This window comes from Podarcis liolepis, assembly GCF_965112155.1.
Source record: "Podarcis liolepis genome assembly, chromosome: 10".
Taxonomy (NCBI): domain Eukaryota; kingdom Metazoa; phylum Chordata; class Lepidosauria; order Squamata; family Lacertidae; genus Podarcis; species Podarcis liolepis.
In genome coordinates this window covers 10,018,016-10,043,628 of record NC_139562.1, presented here as the reverse complement: position 1 = coordinate 10,043,628, position 25,613 = coordinate 10,018,016, and the positions used below count along the sequence as shown (strand labels likewise).

Below are 25,613 nucleotides of genomic sequence, written 5' to 3'. Positions count from 1 at the left end.
TTTTATAATTGAGATGTACACATCACACACAAGCGCGCCTCCGTCACTCTTGTGCAACAGAGAGCAGAATCAAAGAATCTTGCATCCAAGTAATTGGTCTTTTCTTCCCAATGACTCAAACGTCTTTATGGATTCACTTTGGGAGTCACTGCTTGAGTGCGGCCCAACAACAAAATGAAAATAATTTTGCACCTGCTCCCCCACCTAACACAACCCAGCGGCATAATTGGTGCGGTGGCTTCTGTAATTAAAAGGAGGCAAGAGGACCTAAATCAACACTGGGACATGTTCTCACGCTTAAAATCCAGGTTGCCTTCAGGAGAAAGCTAAAAGGGTGATTATTTAAACCTTCTGGAAATGGCAACGTTATCTACAACAGCATAATTTACTGCAAACATCTACTCGGAAAGAAAAGATGGCCTGGTTCTCTTGGTCACGAGGCATAATATGCAGACTTCTGCAACCATAATATGCAGGCCTTGCAACCATCTCACCTGCTACCTGAGCAGCCTATGTGCAATCCTCACACTTTACCATTGTGTGAGGAGGACAGAGAAAACTACTGCATGAAGCACAGCTTGCCCTTGTCAGAAGTGGCAGGCCCTATCAGTTCTGAGGCTGCCTTTCCCAACCCAGATTCAACCCAGAGTTTGAGCAACTCTAGACCTAAGCCTGCTGGGAAGGGACTTTGGGGGTGCTCACACCTTTATGGGTTCCTCAGTAATCTAAACATGCAAACAAGGAATGCCTTCCTTATCTGAAACACCCATCCCCACTGGACATCATTTGATCATGGATTTGTGGGGAGCATCCCTGTCACATTTAGTTTAAGAATAAAGTAATAATCAGTGTTAGAAATCAAGATATGAAAGCTAGGATCTAAATGGCACCTTAAACCCGAGGTTATGGGCGCAGCAATGGAACGACAAGGCACATTTCTTTAATAACAAGAATGCAAAGCTGAAAATGAATGAACCGCAGGTAAAATATTACGTTCGTTTTTCACATGGTCTAGTCCTTCCCCTGCCCACCCACTTAATATTCTTAAGAAGGTCTCTTCTCCAGTCTTCAGAGAGTGGCTGGAAGTGAGGAGGCAGAAAATGGTCCTCCTTTCCTTCCACTCTGCAGTTTTAATCTGAAATCCTAGGCGCAGTACTGTGCCAAGAGCTCAGAAACCACTTGCGCTAATGAAATTCCCTGCTGCAAAATGAGCCTAGAACAATGGTAGTTTCGAACACTGGTAATAATGGATGCTGATGACAAGCTACATATATAAAAATAATTTCCCTCCCCTGCCCAAGCTTTGGATATGTATGCATTACCACAAATATAGACTGCAGATATTTCTATACTGGGAATAATATGGAAACAAAACCGCTCATTGTATAATTTGCCCCCACCCATGCCTTCGCTTTCACAGTACATCCTTTATTTCCAAATGTTGCATCTGAACATATGTGCTACTTGACATACATTCTGAGATAACAGAACTATAGAATCTGCAGAGTTGGACGGCACCACGAGGGACAGCCCCCTGCAATACAGGAATATTTTCGCCCAATGTGGGGATCAAACCCACGACCCTGAGATTAAGCGTTGATAATGTCCTGGAGTAAACCAACAATCTCTACTGGGAAATTTTATTTGGTAATCAAAAGTGTGGTGGAGGTGAGTGAAAGAGTTATTATTTATACCCCGCCCATCTGGCTGAGTTTCCCCAGCCACTCTGGGCGCCTCCTAATCGAATGTTAAAAACAATACAGCATTAAATATTAAAAACTTCCCTAAACAGGGCTGCCTTCAGATGTCTTTTAAAAATAGGATAGCTGCTTATTTCCTTGACATCTGATGAGAGGGCGTTCCACAGGGCGGGTGCCACTACCGAGAAGGCCCTCTGCCTGGTTCCCTGTAAGCGCACTTTTCGCAATGAGGGGACCGCCAGAAGGCCCTCGGCGCTGGATCTCAGTGTCCGGGCTGAATGATGGGGATGGAGATGCTCCTTCAGGTATACAGGACCGAGGCTGTTTAGGGCTTTAAAGGTCAGCACCAACACTTTGAATTGTGCTCGGAAAGGTACTGGGAGCCAATGCAGATCTCTCAGGACCGGTGTTATATGGTCCCGGTGGCCACTCCCAGTCACCAGTTAAGCACTCAATAGCATCTCCCCTCCCTCCTTAGGATACATGTAAAGTAAAGGTAAAGGGACCCCTGACAATTAGGTCCAGTTGTGCTGACTCTGGGGTTGCAGCGCTCATCTCGCTTTATCAGCCGAGGGAGCCGGCGTGCAGCTTCCGGGTCATGTGGCCAGCATGACTAAGCCGCTTCTGGCGAACCAGAACAGCGCACGGAAAAGCCGTTTACCTTCCCGCCAGAGCAAATTTATCTACTTGCACTTTGACGTGCTTTCGAAATGCTAGATTGGCAGGAGCAGGGACCGAGCAACGGGAGCTCACCCCATCGCGGGGATTCGAACTGCCGACCTTCTGATCGGCAAGTCCTAGGCTCTGTGGTTTAACCCACAGCGCCGATAAGGTTCAAATCCTCTTGTCTACAAGTCATGGAGAGCTGCCCTTCCTGTTCTGAGAAATGGGTATCCCTGGAGTCCCTCTAATAAGACATCCACTTTTCTCCAGAACTGAAAGAAGCTCCCACTTGCATATAGGCTAACCTGATCTCAAGGGTAATGGTTTGAATGAGAGGAGTTAGGCAGAAACCCCCTTTTTAGACATCACAGAGACAGAGCTGGCCATTGACCAGCAGCCAGAGATGTCTATTTGAACTTACAATATACTGATGAGATAGGACAGACTTTGCTAATACCCTCAAGCACAGCGCCTACAATGAGGAGCATTCACTCCCACTGTGGACTGAAAAGGCCAGACAAAAGGAAAGGGATCCAAGTCTGCTGCCTCTTTCTGTTCATTTAACTGCATGTTTTTAGGAAAGGAAGGGAGAAAAGGTCCACACATGAGGAACATTCCCAAGCCTTCCATGACAATGTGCCGTTTCATTTCCTCTCCCTCTCATTTCTACATATAAAAAAAGAGAGAAGATTTTTAACTTATCTTATCCCTGGGAGTCTCTGGGCAAGGTAATAATATATATCACAACAGCCACAAAGCAGACGAATTAAAATGAACCGAATCAGTGCTAAACGTTGGGACCACGCAATCTGTCAGCTTAACACCTTTTCTCCCCCAAAAGATGCCAGCCTGAAGAAAAATTCTATCACTAAGTAGCTTTTAGCCAGTCTATTCTCCTTTCGAGATCCAGGGGAAAGGCTGAAAAATGGGACACACTAAAGTTTCAATTCTGTTATCCCACCATTAGCGCTTAGCCATTCACTGCTAAGTGCTCCTTTGTGCAATAATTGGGCTCGCCATTAGGTTTGTAATCAACAGAAGACATTGGCTGCCAAGTCCGCACTGTCTCCCACCCCAGCTGTGCCTTAAAGCCTTCTACCGCTTTCTCTCTCTCTCTCCCCCACCCCACCCCAAGGTATCACTTGTTCCCTGTCTTCCTATTTAATTCCACAGTCAAGTTCTCCTCCAGAGCTTTCTGCTGAATGGGAAGTGTCTCGCGGGGTAACCAACACTGCCCGCAGCTGCGTCCCACAATAGCTCCCTCCTGCTTGCGTTACAGCTTGTGGAAGATTTGGTCACGGTGCCCTAACTGCGGCAAACAGTGGTCCGATTCATAAAAACGTGCAGGAGGAGGGGCTTTCCACCGGGATCCCTTTACCTGTTTCCCCACCACAAAACAAGGAACTAAATGGAATGGGTCGCGGGCGGCTTGGCCTGTAACGGAATCCCGCTGCCTGACAAGTCAATAAAGAGGCAACCCTCCCCTCCCCAGCCACACATGGAGAGCCAAGGTTAGAGGCAAACACAATTTGGATAGGCCTACACAGGGAGCTTAATGAGCCCCATTATTTGGCTATTGTGGGCAAACACTATGAAGCCAGTAATCTAAATTACCAAAGTCTGAATAACTTGTCGCTAAATGGCACACTGAGTTCAAAAGAAACCTTACAATGGCTTACTTATTCGCCCTTTCAGAGGAGGACCATTGTCCCACCAGGAGCCCAGGATGAAGAAGGGATCCTAAGACACATTCTGAGTGTTTTAAATTTATAAGAATCGCTGGACTACAACTACACTGCTCTGCAGCACCTGAGCGTAACACAACCCTCCCCCAAAAAATCTTATATGCGCCTCTATAAGGATCTAGTTATTCCCCTTATGTTTGTCCTGCTTTTTGTATTGCCCAGTCTTGGTCATTTTGAGTCAGAGTCAAAGCTTCTCAAGGCTTAATAGTTCCTTAGCACCACTTCACCTTGGGGATTTTCTCTTCTGTTAAATCCATACCTTCTAACTCTGGGGTGCAGGCGCTAGGGATCTGCAATTTGCCATAGCTCCCCTGGTGCATGTCCACTCTGCCAACCTGTCACACTTTGTGCGTTGGACCACAGCAAACTCTACTGCAACCATGGCAAATGCAATTGCTGAACAGGGTGTGAAATTATTGCAGGCTCTGCTCATGTGAAATTTCCTACTTTGTGCAGGCGCTGCAATGCAGAAATGAGCATATATAGATAGATATAGATAGATATATCCCATAAAGACAAAATCAAACTGTACTGCTGTGAAATATCCATACATTGTTATATGGATTCAAAATATTAAAATCCGTTTTTAAATTTAAAATATAAACGTTTAAAATATTTCGTAAACTTTGTAAAAGCTTTGTAAAATTTTATTCTAGAGCTTCACCTTGGTCACACAGATCTTATTCATGATTCTCTCTATTGAAGGCAAACACTGTACGAGCGTCGAAAATTACTGTGCTACAGTGATAAATAATCTCACCTCTTGGTCAAGCAATTCTCTTTCAACCTCAGTTTTCCTCTCTGCAGTATGAGGACAATAACCCCAACCTGCCTTTCAAAGATAGTTGCAAGGTTTTCTGAAAAATTTTGACTACCGTATTTTTCGCACCAAAGGGCGCACCGGACCATAGGGCGCACCCAGTTTTTAGGGGGGGAATTCAAGAAAAAAAATCTTTCCCCCCCCCCAGCCCCAAAGAGCAGCGTACAGGCTGCACACAACCTCTCCCTGCCGGAGGGGTTGCGTGCAGCTATGGATCAAGCCAAGGCAGCGAGCGGGATGGATCCCGCTCGCTGTTTTGGCTTCCCCTAGCCCCGTGCAGCCTCTCCCTCCCGGAAGAGGCTGCGTGGGGCTAAAGAATCCATAGCCCCGTGCAGCCTCTCCTTGGCAGAGGGGTTGCGCGCAGCTATGGAGGAAGCCAAGGCAGCGAGCGGGATGGATCCCGCTCGCTGTTTTGGCTTCCCCTTTAGCCCCGTGCAGCCTCTCCTTGGCGGAGGGGCTGCACAGGGCTTTCCTGGCTTTACTGGGAGGTGGGGGGATTCCCTCACCTCTCCCAAAAGCCTGCAGAAGCCGTGCAAACCCTTTAAAGAGATCGCGGCTTCTCCTGGCTTTCCTGGGAGGTGGGGGGATTCCCCCACCTCCCGCAAAACCGGCAGAAGCCGCACGCCTTTTAAAAGGGCTGCACGGCTTCTCCTGGTTTCCTGGGAGGCGGGGGGATTCCCCCACCTCCCGCAAAACCGGCAGAAGCCGCGCGCCTTTTAAAAGGGCTGCACGGCTTCTCCTGGCTTTCCTGGGAGGCGGGGGGATTCCCTCACCTCCCGCAAAACCGGCAGAAGCTGCGCGCCTTTTAAAAGGGCTGCACGGCTTCTCCTGGTTTCCTGGGAGGCGGGGGGATTCCCCCACCTCCCGCAAAACCGGCAGAAGCCGCGTGTCTTTTAAAAGGGCTGCACGGCTTCTCCTGGCTTTCCTGGGAGGCGGGGGAATTCCCCCGCCTCCCGCAAAACCAGGCTCCCCCCCGCCAGCCTTCTAACCAAGTCGGGGGACAGCGGGAAGGGCGCGCTGCGCCCCTGCCGCTGTCTCCCGAGTTTGCGGGGCTGGCGACGGGGAGGAGCAGGCTTCTCCCCCCGCCAGCCTTCTAGCCAAGTCGGGGGACAGCGGCAAAGGCGCGCTGCGCCCCTGCCGCTGTCCCCCGAGTTTGCGGGGCTGGCGACGGGGAGGAGCAGGCTTCTCCCCCCGCCAGCCTTCTAGACAAGTCGGGGGACAGCGGCAAAGGCGCGTTGCGCCTCTCCCGCTGTCCCCCGAGTTTGCGGGGCTGGCGACGGGGAGGAGCAGGCTTCTCCCCCCGCCAGCCTTGTAGCCAAGTCGGGGGACAGCGGCAAAGGCGCGCTGCGCCCCTGCCGCTGTCCCCCGAGTTTGCGGGGCTGGCGATGGGGAGGAGCAGGCTTCTCCCCCCGCCAGCCTTGTAGCCAAGTCGGGGGACAGTGGCAAAGGCGCGCTGCGCCCCTGCCGCTGTCCCCCGAGTTTGCGGGGCTGGCGACGGGGAGGAGCAGGCTTCTCCCCCCGCCAGCCTTGTAGCCAAGTCGGGGGACAGCGGCAAAGGCGCGCTGCGCCCCTGCTGCTGTCCCCCAAGTTTGCGGGGCTGGCGACGGGGAGGAGCAGGCTTCTCCCCCCGCCAGCCTTCTAGACAAGTCGGGGGACAGCGGCAAAGGTGCGCTGCGCCTCTCCCGCTGTCCCCCGAGTTTGCGGGGCTGGCGATGGGGAGGAGCAGGCTTCTCCCCCCGCCAGCCTTCTAGCCAAGTCGGGGGACAGCGGCAAAGGCGCGCTGCGCCCCTGCCGCTGTCCCCCGAGTTTGCGGGGCTGGCGACGGGGAGGAGCAGGCTTCTCCCCCCGCCAGCCTTGTAGCCAAGTCGGGGGACAGCGGCAAAGGCGCGCTGCGCCCCTGCTGCTGTCCCCCGAGTTTGCGGGGCTGGCGACGGGGAGGAGCAGGCTTCTCCCCCCGCCAGCCTTCTAGACAAGTCGGGGGACAGCGGCAAAGGTGCGCTGCGCCTCTCCCGCTGTCCCCCGAGTTTGCGGGGCTGGCGATGGGGAGGAGCAGGCTTCTCCCCCCGCCAGCCTTCTAGCCAAGTCGGGGGACAGCGGCAAAGGCGCGCTGCGCCCCTGCCGCTGTCCCCCGAGTTTGCGGGGCTGGCGACGGGGAGGAGCAGGCTTCTCCCCCCGCCAGCCTTGTAGCCAAGTCGGGGGACAGCGGCAAAGGCGCGCTGCGCCCCTGCCGCTGTCCCCCGAGTTTGCGGGGCTGGCGATGGGGAGGAGCAGGCTTCTCCCCCCGCCAGCCTTGTAGCCAAGTCGGGGGACAGCGGCAAAGGCGCGCTGCGCCCCTGCCGCTGTCCCCCGAGTTTGCGGGGCTGGCGACGGGGAGGAGCAGGCTTCTCCCCCCGCCAGCCTTGTAGCCAAGTCGGGGGACAGCGGCAAAGGCGCGCTGCGCCCCTGCCGCTGTCCCCCGAGTTTGCGGGGCTGGCGACGGGGAGGAGCAGGCTTCTCCCCCCGCCAGCCTTGTAGCCAAGTCGGGGGACAGCGGCAAAGGCGCGCTGCGCCCCTGCCGCTGTCCCCCGAGTTTGCGGGGCTGGCGGTGGGGCTCTCCTGAAGCCTGGAGAGCGAGAGGGGTCGGTGCGCACCGACCCCTCTCGCTCTCCAGGCTTCAGCGAAAGCCTGCATTCGCACCATAGGACGCACACACATTTCCCCTTCATTTTTGGAGGGGAAAAAGTGCGTCCTATAGTGCGAAAAATACGGTACTTGACAGCGTCATATAAATGCTATGTATTACCATTACTGGCCATGTTCTTCCAAGCTGGTGAGCTTTAAGTTTTCAAAGAATGCACAGGATCAGTTGTAGGCATGTCCAACTTGGTACTCTCCAGATGTTGTTATAGATCCTCAAGTTAACACAGTCAATAATGGAGGCTGAAGTCCAATAACATCTGGAGAAAGCGAGGTTGACGCCAGTGATTAAAGTAAAACTAAATTGGATTCTGAACTCTTGCTTAATGATTGCTTCATTGGACAACATAATGGCCCACTGAGTCCAGCATTCTTTGCAAGATTCCCAGTAATCATCTCGTAGCCCACCAGAAACTGGCCAGTGGTTTGGGTCAAACATTTTTTTTTTAAAACTACAGTAGTGAATGGGGATGCCAAAGAAATCCCACTGGCAGAAAAAACATTGGCTTTGTGTGAAATATTAATATATCTGGCAAAAAGGTTAATCGGACAATAGTTCTAAAAAAAAAGCCAGTTTGTGACAACAATACACATTAGTTGCTCAAAAATCTATTGGCAATTTAAGTTCAAGAAGTCCACACAAGCCCTTTCCAGATAACCAATCTTAAATGCCTCCCCAAAGAGAGTGAATTAGTGATCTTGTAGCCTGATAACACAGGAAAACACACACATATGCACCAGCAGATCATTCAAATCATATAAAAAACGGTCATAGATTTCTCTAAAACCCAGCAAACTAATAAGTCCCAGATCCATTAAGGATAAGATCTTTCACAATAAATTAAATAAAACAATTTATTGAGGCCTGGGCTTGAGATAAAATAGATTTACTGGTTGACCTTTTATTCATTTAAAGAACAAAATTAGCTCTAATTGCATTAGAATGGAATCCAGTAAATTTCTTCTAATGTGGCATTTATGCAAGTGTTGCTGTAATTGTTTACTACAAAGATAGAAATGCTCTGATTATAATCTATTTTCCACTTGGTTTTAGTGTGCCGTCAAAGCACTTGCAAGAAACCACCACCTGGGATGTAACATGTCCTCTACACTTTGCTAGAGCTAGATTTGAATATCTAGTGACCCAAACCTGCATTTAAATTATGACAAAGGAAATCCGGTTTTTAAATAAGTTAGTGCATATTTATTTGCTGGTGGTTCACCCAGCGGAATAGGTCAGCCTTTCCCAGCTTGGTGTTCGTCAGATATTTTGGACTACCACTTTTACCAACCCTGAAAATGTCCATGCTGGTGGAAGTTAAAGAGTCCAACTGCACCTAGAAGACAGCAGGTCAGGGAAGGCTGGAGTAAACAGAAGGGCTGTAACAGGGGTCTTATATGAATCTCAGTAGATGAACTTTATGCATTTGCTTGTGGGTAAGACAAATGTTATGAAATGAAGGCGCTCTATCTGTTTTTGGTTGATGCATATAATGAAACATAGCAGGCACCATCTTGGAATAAGCAATCCCTTGGGTGTGAAAAAAGGAACTGATGAAAACAAGCAAAAGCCTATTTTCAGATGGTGCAAATCACCCACCGCTTATCCAAATACATAAATGGTTAACCATTATTTTGCAAAATGCTGCCCCATTGATTGAAAAGGTGCCCCTGATAAAACAAGTAAATGAGTAGCAACTTATTTATCAAATGTATATCCTGCCCTTCATCCCAAAGGAGCCCAGGGCGGCAGAGAAGACATTTGTCCAGAAAATGGGGTTTGCATAAAGGCACATGGACCCATCGGGTAGTAGTCTACTGCCTTCTGGTTCTTTTCCTGACAGGGTATGGGAGACTTCATTTAGCACCTACAACTTTCATCATCACTGACCATGGACCATGCTAGAAGAGTTTGGATTTGATATCCCGCCTTTCACTCCCTTTAAGGAGTCTCAAAGCGGCTAACATTCTCCTTTCCCTTCCTTCCCCACAACAAACACCCTGTGAGGTGAGTGAGGCTGAGAGACTTCAAAGAAGTGTGACTAGCCCAAGGCCACCCAGCAGCTGCATGTGGAGGAGCGGAGACGCAAACCCAGTTCCCCAGATTACGAGACTACCGCTCTTAACCACTACACCACACTGGCTCTCTGCTAGCTGGAGCTGAAGGCTTTCCATCCTTGAGGAAGAGTGGATTTTAGTGTGGGCCCAGAAATTTGTGTGTGAGAGTGAGTGTGTGTGTATGAGAGCGAGATGGCAAGAGGCTCAGAGCAAAGTCCAAGACCCACTCTCAGACATGCTGAAAGTTAACTGCCCAAAGCAGTGTGCGTTATTAGAAATCTCTTGGCACCTTGTTGGGAATCTCAAGTAGGGAAAGCACTGCTGAGCTCAGGTTCCCATAGGGATCTGGTTGGTCACTGTGAGAACAAAATGCTAAACCAGATGGGCCTTTGGCCTGATCCAGCAGTGTTCAATCTGAACAAGAGTGGCTTACGAGAGCAATTTTAAAAATAAACAAATCCATAAACGATAAAACAGGAACCATACAATTTAGCAGCTCAGGAGACAAGAGACTAGCATACCACAAGATCAAAAAAGTCTGGGGACAGGGATAATGTCCACCTGGTGGTCAAAGAGATCTTTGGTTTGGGTCAGTATCTTGAGGGTGGAGTCCTAGAGACTTTTCCCCAGTCACTATCCACCTCTGATGACTATCTTAAGACACGAGCAGGTTCAGGTTGAAGAACTGGAGAAGTCGGACCTTAAGGTTCCCAATTCTAAGCTGTCTGGAAACACTTGTTATCTCTTTCATACCACAGCATAATAGCCAAGTATATAGGTGCTCCTGAGAAAGAATCACATGTGATCTGAAATAAGTGACCAGGAAAGGAAGGGGCAAGGAGACTTTTACTAATTCCACGACTGTGAGAGAAGTTACTGACCTCACCTCCAAGATGAAGGAGGGAAGAGAGGCTAGAGGACACAGAAGGTAGGAGAACTAAGAAGTGCAGACTTAAATAGGCAATTGGCATATATGGGGGGGGGGGGACTTGCAGAAGCGATGAAAACAAGACACCTGCTCTGGGCACGAAAGCACCCATTTAGATGAATCAAAGCCAGGAATTTAGATGGACATTTTAAATAAATGTTAGAAATTAGAAATCTCCATCTCTTGCTGGCTGTTTGTCTAAGCAGACACGACCAAATACCGAAAAAGCAAGCTATGTTCTTATCTGTACGGAAAGGCTCTGTAAGACAGGATTGACGGACCTTAATAGAAACAGTCTGAGGGATGCAGCGCCACAGTGGTGTTGCTCTGCTTTTTTGGTGCAAAGAATTTCCAATTCCATCCTTCTGGTAGAGTGCATAAATCCCTCAAATCAACCTGCTTCTTTTCAGCTTTTATTTTTAAAAGAGACGTTTCTACATCATTTCGGTTCCCTCCTTCCCACATAGATACTAATGAAATGGCAAAAGAGGCTCTGTAAATACTGACAACACAAGATGCTAAAGGCACAGAAACCGAGAGGTTAATTCTACACGCCGTGGTGGTTATTGCCCTAAAAGGCCTGAGCTGGCAGTGAGGCAAGATGGTGGCACTGTGGGTGAATAGTTCCCGTGTCCGAGAAATTGGGACAGCTGCCAACCCTGGATGGGGTTGCACTTGCCCTGAAGGAGAAGGTTCACAGTTTGGGGAGGCTCAGGTAACTTCAGTGGCTACAAAGGCCTTTTACCAACTGCGACTGGTTCAACAGCTATGGCCATTCCTGGGAAAACCTTGCCACAGTACAGTGGTACCTCGGGTTACGTACTTAATTTGTTCCAGAGGTCCGTTCTTAACCTGAAACTGTTCTTAACCTGAAGCACTACTTTAGCTAATGGGGCCTCCTGCTGCCGCCGCTGCACAATTTCTGTTCTCATCCTGAAGCAAAGTTCTTAACCCGAGGTACTATTTCTCGGTTAGCGGAGTCTGTAACCTGAAGCGTATGTAACCTGAAGCGTATGTAACCCGAGGTACCACTGTAATTCATGTGTTGGTTACTTCAAGACTGGATTACTGCAATGCACTCCATGTGGGGCTTCCCTCGCGCATGATCTGGAAGCTGCAGTTGGTGCAGAACGCTACAGCACAATTGTTGACAGGAGCGAGGCACAACTCCACTTACCATGGTAAGTATGCCCCCCACTGAATGGAATGCGTTCCTCTCAAACCTGGAATTGAGGAGGGAGGGAAGGTTGTCCCTGCAGCCGTGCTGCCCTTTGGAAGCACAGTACAGTACGACTGCAGGGATAATTCCACTTCCAAGTAGCAACAACAACAAACAGTGTGACAGTGTGAATGTGGTGCAAGGGAGGCATGCACCATTTGGATACTCCTCTTTCTACAGCACAAGTACAAAGGTGCATTATGCAGAATATAAAAGCAAGACAGTTGTGGACATGGCAAAGGAAGAACTGAGATGGGTGCCCTTTGGATTTGCTCCAGAAGTTTCTTGCTTTTAGCTGTGGCTTTCATTTTCTAGTGGGAGCTTGAACCTTCTCGCACCGGACGTCATATAGGATGTCAGGCCACTGGGATGGGGGGCAGGATGTGCTCCAAATGGCCTGGAAAACCTAACTAGGCTGATGGGCTGGAAACTCCCCACCACTGTCATAGACATTTCCTTTCCCTTTCACAAAGGAAGGCTGCACCACCAGACTTCATTTCTAGAAAACACTTGGGCACCTCGTTTTTCAAGTAACAGCTCTTGCTTAGTGTCCTTGTCTGTGTACAGGGAGAGACAAACAGAAGCCCTGAATCTATGCACGCAAGTTGCATGACCAGAGATGGCACCCCTGAATAGTAAGGTAAAGGTAAAGGGACCCCTGACCATTAGGTCCAGTCGTGGCCGACTCTGGGGTTGCGGCACTCATCCCACTTTATTGGCCGAGGGAGCTGGCGTACAGCTTCCAGGTCATGTGGCCAGCATGACTAAGCCGCTTCTGGAGAACCAGAGCAGCGCACGGAAACGCTGTTTACCTTCCCGCCGGAGCAGTACCTATTTATCTACTTGCACTTTGACGTGCTTTCGAACTGCTAGGTTGGCAGGAGCAGGGACCGAGCAATGGGAGCTCACTCTGTCGCGGGGATTCGAACCGCCGACCTTCTGATCGGCAAGTCCTAGGCTCTGTGGTTTAACTCACAGCGCCACCCACGTCCCTTACTCCTGAATAGTATAAAGGCTCTATTTGGTTGCAAAATTAAACATTCTAAATCATGACGGAAGCCAATTAGCACGCACGTTTGTCTAGGCAATATATTCATTAGAAATCGGGGAATAGTTCTTTAAACAGGATTTGCCAGGAGGAGGAAATAAACAAATGGGATGACACTGCACCTAGCCCACCCACCACCAAGATTTTATCAAATGGGGTTTATTTTATACTTACATCTTGTCCTGACCAGCCCCCACTCTCAGCGTCAGCCTTGGAATCACGGGAGACGGCGCAGGAACAACAGGTTCCACTTTCATCTGCTAAAGGGAACACATTTAACTGTTAAATGGGCTGCATCTCCTAAAGAGAAATGTAACACTGACAGTGGGACATTGCAGGAAATTACCGTATTTTTTGCTCTATAAGACTCACTTTTTCCCTCCTAAAAAGTAAGGGGAAATGTGTGTGCGTCTTATGGAGCGAATGCAGGCTGCGCAGCTATCCCAGAAGCCAGAACAGCAAGAGGGATTGCTGCTTTCACTGCGAAGTGATCCCTCTTGCTGTTCTGGCTTCTGAGATTTTTTTCTTGTTTTCCTCCTCCCAAAACTAGGTGTGTCTTGTGGTCTGGTGCGTCTTATAGAGGGGAAAAAATACGGTATTTTACGGGAAAGGAAGCACGTAACTACCACGGAACAGATTCTGGTTAAAATCAGAAAAGGCTGCGCAGCAGATTTTGCATTTACTCCTCATGACAGAATGATTTAGTGTGATATTTAACTGGAATTTTTAAAACTGTGCTGTCTTTGTATGACATTGCGCTGTGTAAATGGACATAGTTCCATCCCCAAGATACCTGGAATCCAAAAGTTTGGTTTGAAATGAAACCTAAATGGCACCAAGGACCAGGAATCAGAGTCTTCTTAGAATCACAGAAGTGTAGAGTTGGAAGGGTCCCCGAGGGTCATCTAGTCCAACCTCCTTCAATGCAGGTGATGAAGCCAAATATAAAGGCCATCTGGTGTCAAAAGGAAGATGGATTTGGCTGAGCCCTCCTGGGGAGGTCATTCCACATACTGGGTGCCACAACTAAAAAGGCCCTCTCTGGTCACCTCCTACCTAACTTCAGAAGGCAAGGTCAGTCAGAGGAAAACTTGGAAGGATTCTAACTAGTAGGTTAAAGCTAAAGCGCATCTGAAATAAATACAATGATGGCCCTTGAACTTGTTTACATGTTGAAGTCATTCTGGCTCTGGTGTGTTCTTCTACAATAGAAAACCTCATATGCTATATTTCTATAGATAGATAGATAGATAGATAGATAGATAGATAGATAGATAGATAGATAGATAGATAGGGTTTTTCCTTCTACTAACAAGTGGTAGTTTTTCCCGTCTCAGTTTTTTATGTCTTTGCATTTAAAACTGCCCCTTTCCTTAAGAATCGTCAGGAGGCACTGATATTTTGCAAAAACGTATTCAAAGTTAATTGGCCGAGAGCCAGTGGATGAATCAGCAAGGTGCCCTAATAAACACCATTAATCACCTTCCTCTCCAGTCTTTGGCTTTATGATTCAGTGCAGACACTCACAAAGCAGGCTAGGCTTGTACGTCATTGTTTGTTGTCATTTATTCAATGCGCTATATAACAGGAGCTGGCAAACACGCACACAGGAATTGTCTTCTTGGGCTAAGAGCAAAGACAATCTGGTCCGGTGTTCTGTTTCATTAACAGCCAACCCAAGGCACTTCTGCGCTTCCAAACAAGGAGTAAAGACGGGGGTCTTCCTATCCTGTTTTGTTCCAAGCAACTGGCATTCAGAAATATACTGTATTGGGAAGTTCCATTTGGCTCTCACAGCTAATATCCATTGTTTGTTGTTTCAGGTTGCTACCGTTCATAGGGAGTCCAAAGGAAAGGGGTGTGTGGTGCTTATATCCAAAATCTCTCGGTGACAGCAGAATTGGGGGGGGGGGGGGGAGGACAGCACCCTGGATGGGAGGACTGCTGTCCATGAACACATGCCTATGTGTCTGGGAGACTAGGCACTTGTTATGGTTCTATTCTGTTGGTAGTCTTTCCTTTGGATAAAGGTAAAGGGTAAAGGGACCCCTGACCATTAGGTCCAGTTGTGGCCGACTCTGGGGCTGCAGCACTCATCCCGCTTTATTGGCCGAGGGAGCCGGCGTACAGCTTCCGGGTCATGTGGCCAGCATGACTAAGCCGCTTCTGGCGAACCAGAGCAGCGCACGGAAACACCGTTTACCTTCCCGCCAGAGTGGTACCTATTTATCTACTTGCACTTTGACATGCCTTCGAACTGCTAGGTTGGCAGGAGCTGGGACAGAGCAATGGGAGCTCACCCTGTCGCGGGGATTCAAACTGCCGACCTTCTGATAGGCAAGTCCTAGGCTCTGTGGTTTAACCCACAGTGCCATCTGCGTCCCTTATATACTGGCTGTGTATCTTGATAGACTGAGTAGAGCGAATTATTACCGAGCTAATGTTTGCGTGTGTGAATGTAATCATTATTTGTTTGTTTGTACCCCACCCATCTGGCTGGGTTTCCCAGTCCCTCTGGGCAGCTCCCAACAGAATATTAAAACACAATAAAACATCAAACATTAAAAATGTCACTAAACAGGACTGCCTTCAGATGTCTTCTAAAACTCAAATAGGTATTTATCTCCTTGACATCTGCTGGGAGGGCGTTCCACAGGGAGGGCGCCACTACTGAGAAGGCCCTCTGCCTGGTTTCCTGTAACTTCACTTATTGCAGTGAGGGACTTGCCAGAAGGCTCTCGGAGCTGGACCTCAGTGTTTGGGCAGAACAATGGGGGTGGAGACGAGGCCATTTAATAATGTAATAATGTTTAGCTTTTGAGCTGCTGTTTTGTTAGCACTGTTTTATAGATTATAATTATCAATCATTGTTTTTGTGATGATTTGCCAATTGTGTAAGTCGTGTGCTGTCAACTGTGATGCTGCAGTGTGAGGTGAATGGTTTGTAGGCCACTTTGGGATTTGCTTGAATGGAAGTGGCACAGAAATACAGTCAACCATCGATACACCTGCCTTACATGAATTCGCCAACTTTATTAGAAACTATCTAAGCTGGCAGCTGTCACAAGTTCTTGTGACTAAGCTACACAATGGTGAAATACATCCTATTGAGACTTCAGGACCTGCTATTCAGTTTCTGGGGGTAACATTCTAGTAAAATGGAAGAGGCAGAAAATTGTGTGACAGTGTGCTGTTTTGTTTGCACCTTAAATATAGCCTACTGCTTGTTGCTTTATGATGTTCTGAAGCCACCAAAGATGCCACTGTATAAACAACTGTAGGAAAAACACTGTTTAAGGAATAAATTTTCAAGTGTCAGCATCAGTTGTAGCAGACATTTTATCTAATTAGAAAAGAAATCTTAACAGAAATCATGTTATGATTTTTTCTCCCTAATGACTAGTTTTCAAGTATGGAGACCCACCCAAAAGCTTGCTTACTTATAGGGTTAACTTTTGGGTCTCCTAATTTTTGTCCAACTGTCACAATCCGGAAAGGTTCCAAATGGTAACCTGAGTCTTTGCATTTAACAGGAAACCAGGAGGTTAGAAGAACCTCTGTATGTCTGTGAGAGAGAGAATAGATGCGTGCAAATGCAAGAGAAGCAGGAAAAGGTGGCTGTTACGGAAAAGGTGGATGTTAAGGGAACATGAGCTTTCATTGGTTAAAAAATTAAAGAGCTGCAATTCTGGAGTAATACTGGAAATTCGGGCCAGCAGAAGAGCATTTACAGTGGATTACTAAGCTTCCCAAATCACCAAAGAAGTAAAGTCCAGCAATATAAGACTCCTTTGTAGCTAACTAAAAATACATTGTCAGTGGATTTGTCCAGTTTTATGTATAAGCAATACTTCTTTCACCTGAACTAATACTAGTAGTCATATAAGCCCCTTATTGCCATGTGCTGCATTTGCCCCCCTCTTTTTTTGCTAATCTTCAAGGATTTAGCTTCTTTGCCACATACCTCAGGGCACCAACTGATAAAGCTCAAACTCTCCGTTTTTCCAGGACACCAGCAGAGCGGCCTTGCAAAAAATGAAAATCACTCAAGAGATTTAAAAGGGGGGAAATTTATTTTCAAAATCCTGACTTGCAGCAAAGAGGTGGACTTTTTCGACTTTTTTTTTCCCTCCAAAGCTTATCTGTCTAGATCAGTTTAAATTTTAATTCTATCCAGGGACTCTTTCATGCAGCCTGGCTTTAAAGTTTATCTTTTGACAGGGACTTTTCACCAAGGTAACAGGAAGCTTTGTCAATGTAATCTGCCCGAGCTTATATGGCTTTCCCTATAATACAATATATTTTAGGGCTACGAAGAATAGACTTTTAATAGGTGGTATTGTTCCATTATATTCCTAATGTTACACCGAATTCTAAAAAACCAGGAGACAAAACCTAGACAAGAACCAGTTATGGAATAGGAGTGGAAAACTACATTCACATGAATTATTTTTGAGTTTGTTCGCATGGTATGGTTTTGGTATACGTAATTCCACCCCTTGCCCTGTATTGTGAAAGGCTGTGGCTATGATTAGTTATTCCAAAACTATTGTCATCTATATGTATTTATTTATACATGGTTTTCCACTGGGTAAGTATAATCCCCTACCTAGTTTGGTTATTAAGGGGATTTAAAGTGCGATTTCTTACCCCAAAGCTTGCAAGCTAAATAGAATAAAATAAAAAGAGAAGTAAAGAGAGAGAGAGTGAAGAGGCAAATGGCTGGGGTGGATGGAAAAACGGGAAGGTTGGAAAAGATGCACACACAGTTGCCAAAACTGATTTTCTCACTGAGGATACTACCTTGTCACGCACCTCCTCCCAAGCAGACTACGTATCTTTGAGCTGAGACAAACTTCCCTTGCCTAAGCCTGTTCTTTCCCCAGGACCTCCTCTTTTCTCAGAGAGGAGGACCGCTGCCTCTCTGAAACTGGGGACAAGATTAACTGAGACAATACAGATGCCTCTCACCAATTATCTCCAATTCAGCCCTCGCTGCAAATGGTTGGGCTATGGGGAGCGTCTCCACCCCCATCGTTCTGCCCGGACGCTGAGGTCCAGCACCGAGGCCTTCTGGCGGTTCCCTCATTGTGAGAAGCAAAGCTACAGGGAACCAGGCAGAGGGCCTTCTCGGTAGTGGCACCCGCCCTGTGGAACGCCCTCCCACCAGATGTCAAAGCGATAAACAACTACCTGACATTCAGAAGACATCTTAAAGCAGCCCTGTTCAGGGAAGCTTTTAATGTGTGACATTTTAGTGTATTTTTGGTCTCTGTGGAAGCCACCCAGAGTGGCTGGGGAAACCCAGCCAGATGGGCGGGGTACAAATAATAAATTATTATTATTATTATTATTAGTAGTAGTAGTAGTAGTATTAGTATTAGTATTATTATCAGTATTGGCAGCCTGGTTTACATGCAATGCTAAACCACTGTTTACTGCTCATGAGGTAGCCCCATCCCCTCTCCTGCATGGCCAGGAGAACTTCTACTGAGTTTTGTTTCACTTTTAAATGTGGCAGCTAGCCTGGTAATAGGGAGCAGTTACTAGTTACTGGTCCTAAATGATGTACAATGGCTCCCAGTACCCTTTTTGAGCACAATTCAAAGTGTTGGTGCTGACCTTTAAAGCCCTAAACGGCCTCGGCCCAGTAAACCTGAAGGAGCATCTCCAGCCCCATCATCCAGCCCAGACACTGAGATCCAGCTCCAAGGGCCTTCTGGCGGTTCCCTCACTGCAAGACAAACAGCTACAGGGAACCAGGCAGAGGGCCTTCTCGGTAGTGGCACCCACCCTGTGGAACACTCTCCCATCAGATGTCAAGGAGATAAACAACTATTTCACTTTTAGAAGATATCTGAAGGCAGCCCTGAAGGGACGTTTTAATGGTTGATGTTTTACTGTTTTACTGATATTTTTAATGTTTTAATTGGAGCCACCCAGATGGGCAGCATATAAATAATAAAGTTGTTGTTGTTGTTATAAAGAGGAGGGAGCAAACTAATGCCAGTGAAAAATAGCAGCTAGATGTACATAGAGCTGATTTATTTAGGAAATTGGCATACAGGACAGAAAATGTAAAGTACCCTTTTGGAGATGCAATGCTGGACCAGTAAAGACAAGAGGCCATAAATAAAATTTCCATTTTACCCTTACCTCCAACACCCCTGTTGTCCTATTCATTTTTAGAATGCAAGCTTTCCTGCGTATGTAGTCCCCCTATATCAGGGGTGTCCAAACTTTTTTCAAAGGGGGCCAGATTTGATGAAGTGAGGGCCGACCCATGAGGGCCAACCAAAGTTGTTGACCTTTTTTTAGGATTGGAGTTGCTGAGCTTTTTTAAGGATTGATGTTATTAAGGTGTTTTTGGGATTTTACCCCAGGAAATAAACTGTCACATGGGCCTGAAACCAACCGGCAGGCCAGATTAGGTTCTCAAAACGGACTTTGGACATACCTGCCCTACATGAATAGTACAGGTACATTAACTTGAACGTGCTCAAATTTTAAAAGAAGACTTAGGGTAGGGTAAAGGTGAAAACTGCAGGAAAGGTGTGGATTTAGGGATCTGTTAACTTTTTAAACTTTCATAATTAAAAGACCAACATAAACAGAACCCCTGCTGGATCTGGCCAAAGGCCCATCTAGTCCAGGTAGCCAACCCAATGTCCATGGGAAGCCTGCAAGCAAGACCTGAAAACACTTTTGTGATTCCAAGTAACTGGTATTTGAAGTCATACTGTCTCCAACAGTGGAGGGAGAACAAAGCCTTGACCTCCATCTGTCAGGGATGCTTTAGCTGAGATTCCTGCATCGCAGGGGGTTGGACTAGATGACCCTCGAGGTCCCTTCCAACGCTACAATTCTAGGCTTCTATGATTCTGTTAGCCTCATTTTACTACTGTGAAATCCTTTCAATAAATTCAGTTTTTAGGTTTAAATATTTTACTGTTTCAGAACCCTGTGAAGCATATATTTAGATGTTGCTCCGGTATAATTCTGCTATGGTGTGGGAAGCTGAGCAATAAAGAACCCCACCACAAAATACACCAATTGCTTACTTTTTCGTGTTTGTGTTTCTCTTTTTCCTTTTCTTTCTTCTCCCTCTCCTTCTTTTCCTTCTCTTTCTCCTTCTTCTCCTTTTCCTTGTCCTTCTCCCTCTCTTTCTTCTTCTTCTTCTCCTTTTTGTCCTTCTTCTTTTCTTTGGGCTTCTCCTTCTCCTCGAAGAGTTTTTCCGGAAGGATCGTCGGGAGGGCCGGCAACAGCGACGGGAGTTTCATGGCCGCCGGGGTGCTGAACAAAGGCAGGGGCAGGTCTTTGGGAGGCAGAACAAGAGGCACTGACGAAGATTTATTCTTGCCTTTATTTTTCTCTTTAACTTTCTCCTTGTCTTTCTTGTCTTTATCTTTCTTGCCTTTATCTTTCTTCTTGTCTTTATGCTTCTCTCGTTCTTTCTTGGTGCTGCCATCTTTTACCTTGACTTTTGGCTCATCATCAAAGTCTTTAATTTTGAACTTGTACGGATCCAAGTCATCATCTCTGATCAAGTCCTTCCACGGAAATTTTACTTCTTTGCCTCCATCTTTGTCTTTATCCTTGTCTTTGTTTTTCTCCTTGTCTTTGTTCTTCTCTTTATTCTTCTCCTTGTCTTTGTTCTTTTCCTTCTTCTTCATTTTTGTCTTCAACTCTTTCTTCAGCTTCTTCATAACTTCTATTGAGGAAGCCAGCTTAGTTTTCTCCTCGTAAACTTTGAGCAGAGGCTCTGGAGTTGGTGGAGAAGCAGAGGGAGATGAGAAATAAGGGAAGTTTGCCGGCAAATTGGCAGGAGGACCCATATTTGCTTTTCGAATGACCTCATCTATGGAGTCATCCATCGTCCATGAAATGTCTGAGCTTGACGTTCCACCAGAGGGAGGAACTGGGGTGCTTCCTGCCTTATTTAAGCTGCTGTTAGCAGAAACAGAAGCTTTGGGGGTTGTGGTCTCTGACACAGAGAGTCTTTTAGGGCTAGTGAAAACATCCCCTTCCGATTCTGACCCTGAGGAAAACTCGAATGGGTCCGGGTCCCGTTCAGCACAAGCACGAGCAATTACAGCATCAATGGAATCGTCAATTGTCTTGTCAAGCACGGCCACTTTCTTCGCCGGATTCTCACTGTTTGGTTTCCCAGGGTCAATGGGGGTTGGCCCTTGTTTGATTTGGATATTCTCTTTCCCCATCTTTTCACTTAACGCTGCCAAGGGCGTTCTACTCGGGGTCTCCTGCTTAACTGCTACCTGAGGGACATGAACCGGAACCTTTGGACTCTTAGGACTTCTGGGGCTCTTGGATCGGCCCGGCGATTTCTTCTCTTTGGGTCCAGTTTTTGGAGAGCGGATGGGGCTTCCGGCCACTGCTGGTGATGGAGGAACTTTGGGCGCCTTAGTCTTCTGCCCTGGGGAGTTCGTTTTCACCTTTGCTTTAGGTGTAAATGCTCTGGGCTCCAACGGTTTGGAAACCGGCAACTGCGATTTTGCAATGGGAGCCAGTATGGGTGGTTCTGGAGAGAGAGGAGCCACATCGGCACCATCCTGAACGCAAACCGGGGAAAGCATGGGGGGCACCTTCTGGGCATTGATGGAACTAAGAGGCTCACGTGGTTCCACCATCCCCTCTGGACTATCTCCTTTCACGCTAGCTAGTTTTGGCCGCTTCGTGGCAGGCATTTCCTCAGATTCGGGACTATCTAGTGGCCTCTTGCTCAAGTAGTTTTCATCATTGACAGCCTCCTCTTCTTCCATTTCTCCCTCTTCCTCCAAAGGTACTTGCATGGCTTCTGCTGAAGTCCCGCCATCAGTGGGCACCTGCTCTTCCTCTTCCTCTGTTGAAAGAAACAAGTAAAGGGAAAGTTGTTAGCTTACTTAAGACAATGGCACAACTTTCTAGAGAGATCACAAGAAGTAAGCTCACATGGACTGAATGACTCAGTTTAAGAACTGTACAAAAACAAAGCATTTCACTTATCAGATACAGTATACAGATTAAATGGTACACAACAGCACTTTATTCACCCCCCCCCACCCACACATATATATATAGTATCATTTTCATATTTTCAGAGAAATCCATTCTCAAATTGTGGTCCATAAGCAATTTCTCTACTGCTATTTTTTTTTAATCCATTACATCTACCATTTCGATTGGAGCCAATTGCAGCATCTCCCTCCATGTCAAGTGATTGTCTGCTTCTTTGAATCAAAATATCACAACCAGAGTAGAGATTCTAGGTGTGCTGGATTTCGCTAGCAGGCCAAGGAAATATATATCCTCAGAGAGAGAGAAATGTCTTATTTCCTTCCTTAAACCAACCAACCAACCAACCAACCTGAAACCTTATTTTTACTGAGTTTCACTGAAGTTACATGTAAAGTAGCAAGGAAGGAAGAGCGAACCAAATAAACCAAAAGGAAACATAAACAACTCTGGTTGACCACCGTGAGTTTTATCCAGCACTGTGTGAGTGGACTTTCACTAGCACAGCAGGATTTCCCGTTTCTCTCCCGGGGTTCTCTCCCTAAGCACCCCTAAATATCTGTTCCAGATTGTCCCCCAATTGTCTAGAACAGATTTTGCATGTGTGCAGGAAGCTGCAGGGGAAAGTAGGAGGAACAGTCCATTGTGCAAGCGAAAGTCTGTTGCATGAGCAAAACATCAGCGTTGGATACAATCCCAAGAGTATATATATATATATATATATATATATATATATATATATACACACATTTATGTATGTAGTGGCAAGAAAATATAGCTGGTCATCTAGAATCAAATGTCCCCTAATATGTGACACTTTTTGCTTATATCAGGGTGTGTAGCTTAAAAAAAAATCAATGTAGCTACATGGAGTTGTATTCAATGTTTTTTCCCTCTGTCTTTCCTCCCAAAGGAGCCCAGGAAGGCAGGTTAGTCATATTCAGAGTCGACCAACTGAAATCAAAGAATGAGATTAATTTAGGTCCATTAATTTCAGCAGGTTTACTCTGAGTAGCACTTGGTTGGATACAACCAACGGTTCAGTCACAAAATGATTCTCTCGCTCTGCTACTGTTAAATAACCTCTGTACATTCATTTACCCAACTTCACCAAAAAAAAAGTCTGTCTGGTTTGACTTTAGCAACATGAGAGTGGGTGCAGTACACATTCGTCTTTTGCTTAACTATATAACAGCCCTCTTTTGAAGCTTAGTAATTGCAAGAATTTTAAAAACTCCAGCATGAAAGCAACCTGTAGATGCTATTAGTGAGGAATACCAAGAATTATTCGGTTTTTGGAAGGTGGCTGCAAGGAGGAATGAGTATGCAATTTTGTTATTTTAACAAACATTTTTTAAAATAAAATAAAATAAAATATTATTCTGAAACTGTGCAAAGTCTTCCTTTATTCTGAATCCAACTTAAAGAATCTCATTTGGAAGAGTTTCCTTTCAGGCTATGGGAGGGGATGTTTCTTCCCTCTAAAATGTGTCAATGCCCCGATTTAGGAGAGTTGAGTCAAGAGCCCTGGGCTGAAGCATGAATGAGTGCCAGCATCACAAATTAAGTAAAACGAGCTAACAAGTCGAGCTTTTGCCAAGGCCCAGAGGATTTACAGCAGCCAGTCCAGAGTGGAGACTTTGCCCGGGGATAAAGCCTTAGCCTTCTGTGAAAAACAGAAAAGTGTTAGGCAGTTCAGTTTTGCTTGGATGGGCATGCACATTTCTGTCTCTTAAAAAAAGAGAAAGAAAAAGCAAATCACTCTTGACTGAGTCGGCACCTGCTAGAAATAGACTGAACCGCCAGTTTTTGTGCTGCAGGTTTCTCAAATCTGGTTCAATCATTATCTGATCTATTATGGGAATGAAATATGCTTTCTTGCCCTATAATGGTATGAATTAAGAGGGGAATGAGTGGTAGTGCTGGAAAAACATTTCAAATTCATAGGGAACAGCTTCCAAGTTATAGATGTCAGCCCAATGCAGGCCTGGAAAAATGCCTTCGCGTTGCTTAGCTCCCTGCATCAAATTCCAAGGGGCCCAAAGAACTATGATTCCCCCTAGCCCTTTTCAGAAGATACCTCTGATCACCCGCAAAAACACCATTCAATAGCTCCTCCTTCCGACAGTCCATCAAGAGTTATTAACAAGTCCTCTAAAAGGTGTTTCAGACAGATGTTGACAGGCCTACTAAAAGCCAAAGATATTCAAGGTATCTTGCATTCTTAACAAGAGCATGGGCAAAGTTAAACCTCCTTCTAGATTGTATCAATTCAGACAAAAGGTGAGCTTTCACATGATTTTGCTCCTTCACAGCAAAACACAATTTTTTATTCTATTTATGAATACGATTTATAGGCTACCTATAACTCACGTTCTCTGGGTGACTATAAACACACTGTACGTGCAGAAACCCAAATGTCAGGGGGAAAACCAAGTTTGAATTCTTCTCTCTGACATGCTAGTTTTCCGTGTGCAGGAAATATTTCTGGATACAGGAGGATTCGATCCTATGAGCCCCCACCTGCAGCCTCAAAACAGGTTTACCTCTTCACCTGTTCTTTGTGAGCACTAGGCTTGAGTAATTGTGCATTGCCACTCTTCAGTACCCAGGACAGCTGATAAATAATTCCAGGTTATACCCTGAATGAACGCAGTGCTACAATCCAACAATCTGACAGCAGCTCACAAGAATTATTAGAGAGAGAAAGAAATCCTAGCCATTTTGTATGGCATAGGATGGGGGCAGGCTGCAATGGAGTGCCTTACACTTCCTAAAGGCCTGAGTTCCTCCACTGCTAAAATGGAAAAGCCTGAGCAAGCAAAATGTTAGCCGATATTAGGGATGCTGTAGCAGAGAGTTGTGGACCTCTTTCTACCCAAGGGATGAATTCCAAGATGGGCAACTTTCTGCAGCAGAACCAAAAGCAGAAGTGTGCAGGGTGATGGACTAACAACAACAACAACAACTTCTTCTTCTTCTTCTTCTTCTTCTTCTTCTTCTTCTTCTTCTATTTATATGCCAGCCATCTGAGTGGGTTGCCCCAGCCACTCTGGGCAGCTCCCAACATAATGTTAAAAACATATTCCAACCTTGAAAAAAAAGAGAAGAGTTTCCCATTAAAGTGGTACCTCTGGATGCGAACGGGATCCGTTCCGGAGCCCTGTTCGCATCCTGAAGCGAACGCAACCCATGTCTGCGTGTGATTCGCTGCTTCCGTGCATGACGTCATTTTGAACGTCTGCGCATGCGGGAGCGGCAAAACCCGGAAGTAACACGTTCTGTTACTTAGCCGTGCAGATCAAAATTTGGGAGCGTATGAATATTTGGCTTGCTTTTCACCCTTTGCCTAAACAGAAAATGAGACTTACAGACTTAGGCCTAACTTTGGGAAGGAGGTTTTAAATGAAGATTTAAAATGGGCAACGTTTAAAACATCACTCTAAACACCACCACAAATCAACATTTTTTAACTTCCTCTCCCATGGAGCAAAGGGCCTACACAGTTGTTTCCATACAAACATACCCCAGCATGGGTCAGATTCCCAAGTGCTATGATGGCAACATGGGGGGAAAGCCATGGCATGTTGGTTCCTGAATCTCTGTAGTAACCAATGAAGGATCCCTTAGGATCCTTGGTCTTTTCAAAATGCCAGCTGAGTGGCAGCTCCTGTGACAGGGAGATGCTGCACTGTAACAGCAAAGAGATTTGAGCTATGAATGGGGAAGCTGCTGGCTTGAATC

At 46.5% G+C, this 25,613-nt stretch overlaps 1 protein-coding gene across 2 annotated transcripts in view; it reads right to left on the bottom strand.

Annotated features, from left to right (window-relative positions):
* TAF3 (TATA-box binding protein associated factor 3) overlaps positions 1-25,613 on the bottom strand; it is a 140,492-nt gene that overhangs the window by 27,042 nt on the left and 87,837 nt on the right. The window contains exons 3-4 of one of the 2 annotated variants that reach the window (XM_083461070.1): positions 19,919-21,717; positions 13,032-13,117 (exon numbers count right to left, since the gene is read on the bottom strand). In XM_083461070.1, coding sequence (XP_083317196.1) covers positions 13,032-13,117; positions 19,919-21,717 — 1,885 coding nt within the window. The remainder of the gene's footprint in view (positions 1-13,031; positions 13,118-19,918; positions 21,718-25,613) is intronic. The other variant, XM_083461071.1, reaches the window with a different exon arrangement.